Source organism: Oratosquilla oratoria, chromosome 14, assembly GCF_046742065.1.
Source record: "Oratosquilla oratoria isolate Oo_2021 chromosome 14, ASM4674206v1, whole genome shotgun sequence".
Lineage (NCBI taxonomy): Eukaryota > Metazoa > Arthropoda > Malacostraca > Stomatopoda > Squillidae > Oratosquilla > Oratosquilla oratoria.
Genome location: NC_134790.1, coordinates 40,427,512 through 40,430,011, shown reverse-complemented (window position 1 = coordinate 40,430,011; position 2,500 = coordinate 40,427,512). Strand labels below are relative to the sequence as shown.

Below are 2,500 nucleotides of genomic sequence, written 5' to 3'. Positions count from 1 at the left end.
TCAATCTCGTTTCATGACCACGAACGACAGGCTAATTTTCCATCGGCTAGCTACCGGTGACTGCCACCCACCCTGGCTGTTCTTCACCCTCGCATAGTTAGCTTCATTTCTAAGTACTGCAGCGGCCGGTATCTTCTCGGGAGATGTAGGGGGCTTTGGGTGTCGTTATTTAACAACGTAAACAAGCCTCGAGACACCGTAGACTTATTCCTACTGTAAATGTTTGAATTAAAGAAATACGCACGAAGAAGGTAACAGCTACTGTAGTACTTATAAGTGAAGCCAGCTGTATAGAAGCTTTTCACCAACCAAATATATTTCATTATTTTTTATAGACTTCTTCACACCAAAACTGGACGTGACAGTGAATTATTCATAGACATTGTATCCGGTCTCATGGTGCACTGTACAGATATTACCGGCAAGCTGTCAGATGATTCTGTTCAAGTTCAGCGTGTCAGCCCTCGTTTTGGACGTGATCTCGATGAATATGAATCTCATTTATGAATATATCCCTTCCCCAACAGGTTCCGATCGCTATTTAACAAAATCGTCTGATTTCTCCATCAGAATATATGTGATGCGCCATAGTTACAAAAAAGAGCCGGAAGGGAGGAAAGGCTTGTATGCTTAAATGAAAATGCCATTGGATAGCGTCAGTTATTATGAACCTAACGTTGGGAGGAAATACGGCCTTTGTGTTGTGCCTTTAGGGATAACTCGGAAACTCTCCGACTTACCGAGAGCGCGGGTGTATTGTGGGGCGGCTCCTCAGCCGCATTGGGCAACGTCCGGAGGACCTCGAGAGCCAAGATGAGGAAGGCCACCGGGACAATGATCTGAAGGAAAAAACAAGAGAAAAAATAAGTTTCTAAGAAACAGCAGTATGCTTTGGCTCATCGTAAGATACCTTTTATTTAGCAACTTTTGATATTTTCATTCATTTACGTATCTTTATTTATTCTTATATATTTCATATTATTATGCACCTATTTATTTTCATTTATTAGGTAATCTTTTTATCTATTTTTCTGTTTTAGGTTTGAGAACAGACAAATTTTATTCCCTTTGAATTACATCGTTCAGCAGCCAGTAAATAAGCAGTTATCCTTCATTACTGTTATCATAATATTTTTTCTCATATAGGTGTTTTATCAAGGTTGATATTCTTTTGCATTAATACAATTTCTATATTACCATCAAAATTATACATTTTATCAGAACGTCGGTGTTGTTGCACAAATACAGTTTTATGAATAATGACGATGTGATTATTATAGATAATTTTGTGAATTTATGAAACTATTTCCTGAGATCCGGTTGTTAGCGTTATCATTATCATCTATCAAAATCATTATCGTGATTTGCAAGGCGTTGTTATTGTCATGTATAATAATTAGAAATGTTCTTATAATTATTGTTGAATTAATGTTGTAGTTTATCACAATTCGTTTAGCTATTGTTTAATGACGTGATAGGCACAATTATGCTAATCTGTAAATAAGGGAAGTTGTTGGCATACTTTGTGAAATACGATACAATTGCGTTTGCTTACATAGTAAACAAAGCTCATAATCTGTAGATTTTTTTTATTGAATAACCAAAGCTAATTGTCACATTTCAAACTTCGTAATAGTCTCTGTAATCCACCAACAGAAACAGAGCATAGTTTTTATCTTTGTTTACTTTATTGCCAGCTTTTATATCATTGTCACCATTACGACTGTTGGTAATAGGATAGTCGTCAACTTGATGGAGCGTTGTGTTTAGGGCGTAAGCATGAAACATTCACACGCTATTCTTTGCTAGACTCTCAACAGCTAATAGTCACCACAGCAGTCTCAGGCGAAACAAATCACCCCGACTTTCGTTCTTAACCAATCACGATCGCTTCCGTGCCTGCGCATGATCTGGGTCATCTTTCTATTCCGGGATGCAGAAGGTTTCGCTGTGAAACTTACCTGGACGAGGACTAGAACCCAGTTTCTCCGGGTATAAATGGCTTTCTTGACCAACATTGCCCAGAACTGCTGCAGGAAGAGTCCACACCCTGTGTTCACGTCTCCTCTCTCGTTGTCCTCGAACATCCTCTTGGAAGCTCTTGATCCAGGGATAGCTTTAATGAAGAAATGGACAGAATTTAAAGAAAAGATATATGCAACCGTTGCTAAATTCACGAATTACTCTTTCCCGAGTAGATAGAACTGTGACAGTTTTACGTTGCCTTTATCATTTTGAAAAAAAAGTCAAGGTAATATGTCAAGGACATATCATAGGAATGTAAAGAGAGTGTTATATCTCACCAAGACATTGAATCTCCTACATATGAAATGTAAGTATAGAGCTTGTAATGGAAGTGTTTGTTTTATATTTACGCTATATTAACGTGCCCGACCAAGTGTGTGTGCGTACTGAGAGGGAAGAGGGGAGTTGACTAACACGCGCATAAAATGATGACATATTATAAACTGTCAATAAAAAGTCTTAGTTCCTCTTATAC

General features: G+C 37.9%; 1 protein-coding gene across 1 annotated transcript in view; it reads right to left on the bottom strand.

Annotated features, from left to right (window-relative positions):
- Positions 1 to 2,500, bottom strand: part of LOC143032848 (phospholipid-transporting ATPase ABCA3-like) — a gene marked incomplete in the record, with an annotated part of 109,840 nt that overhangs the window by 34,297 nt on the left and 73,043 nt on the right. Inside the window, 2 exon segments of the mRNA XM_076198012.1 lie at positions 741 to 839; positions 1,962 to 2,116. Coding sequence (XP_076054127.1) covers positions 741 to 839; positions 1,962 to 2,116 — 254 coding nt within the window.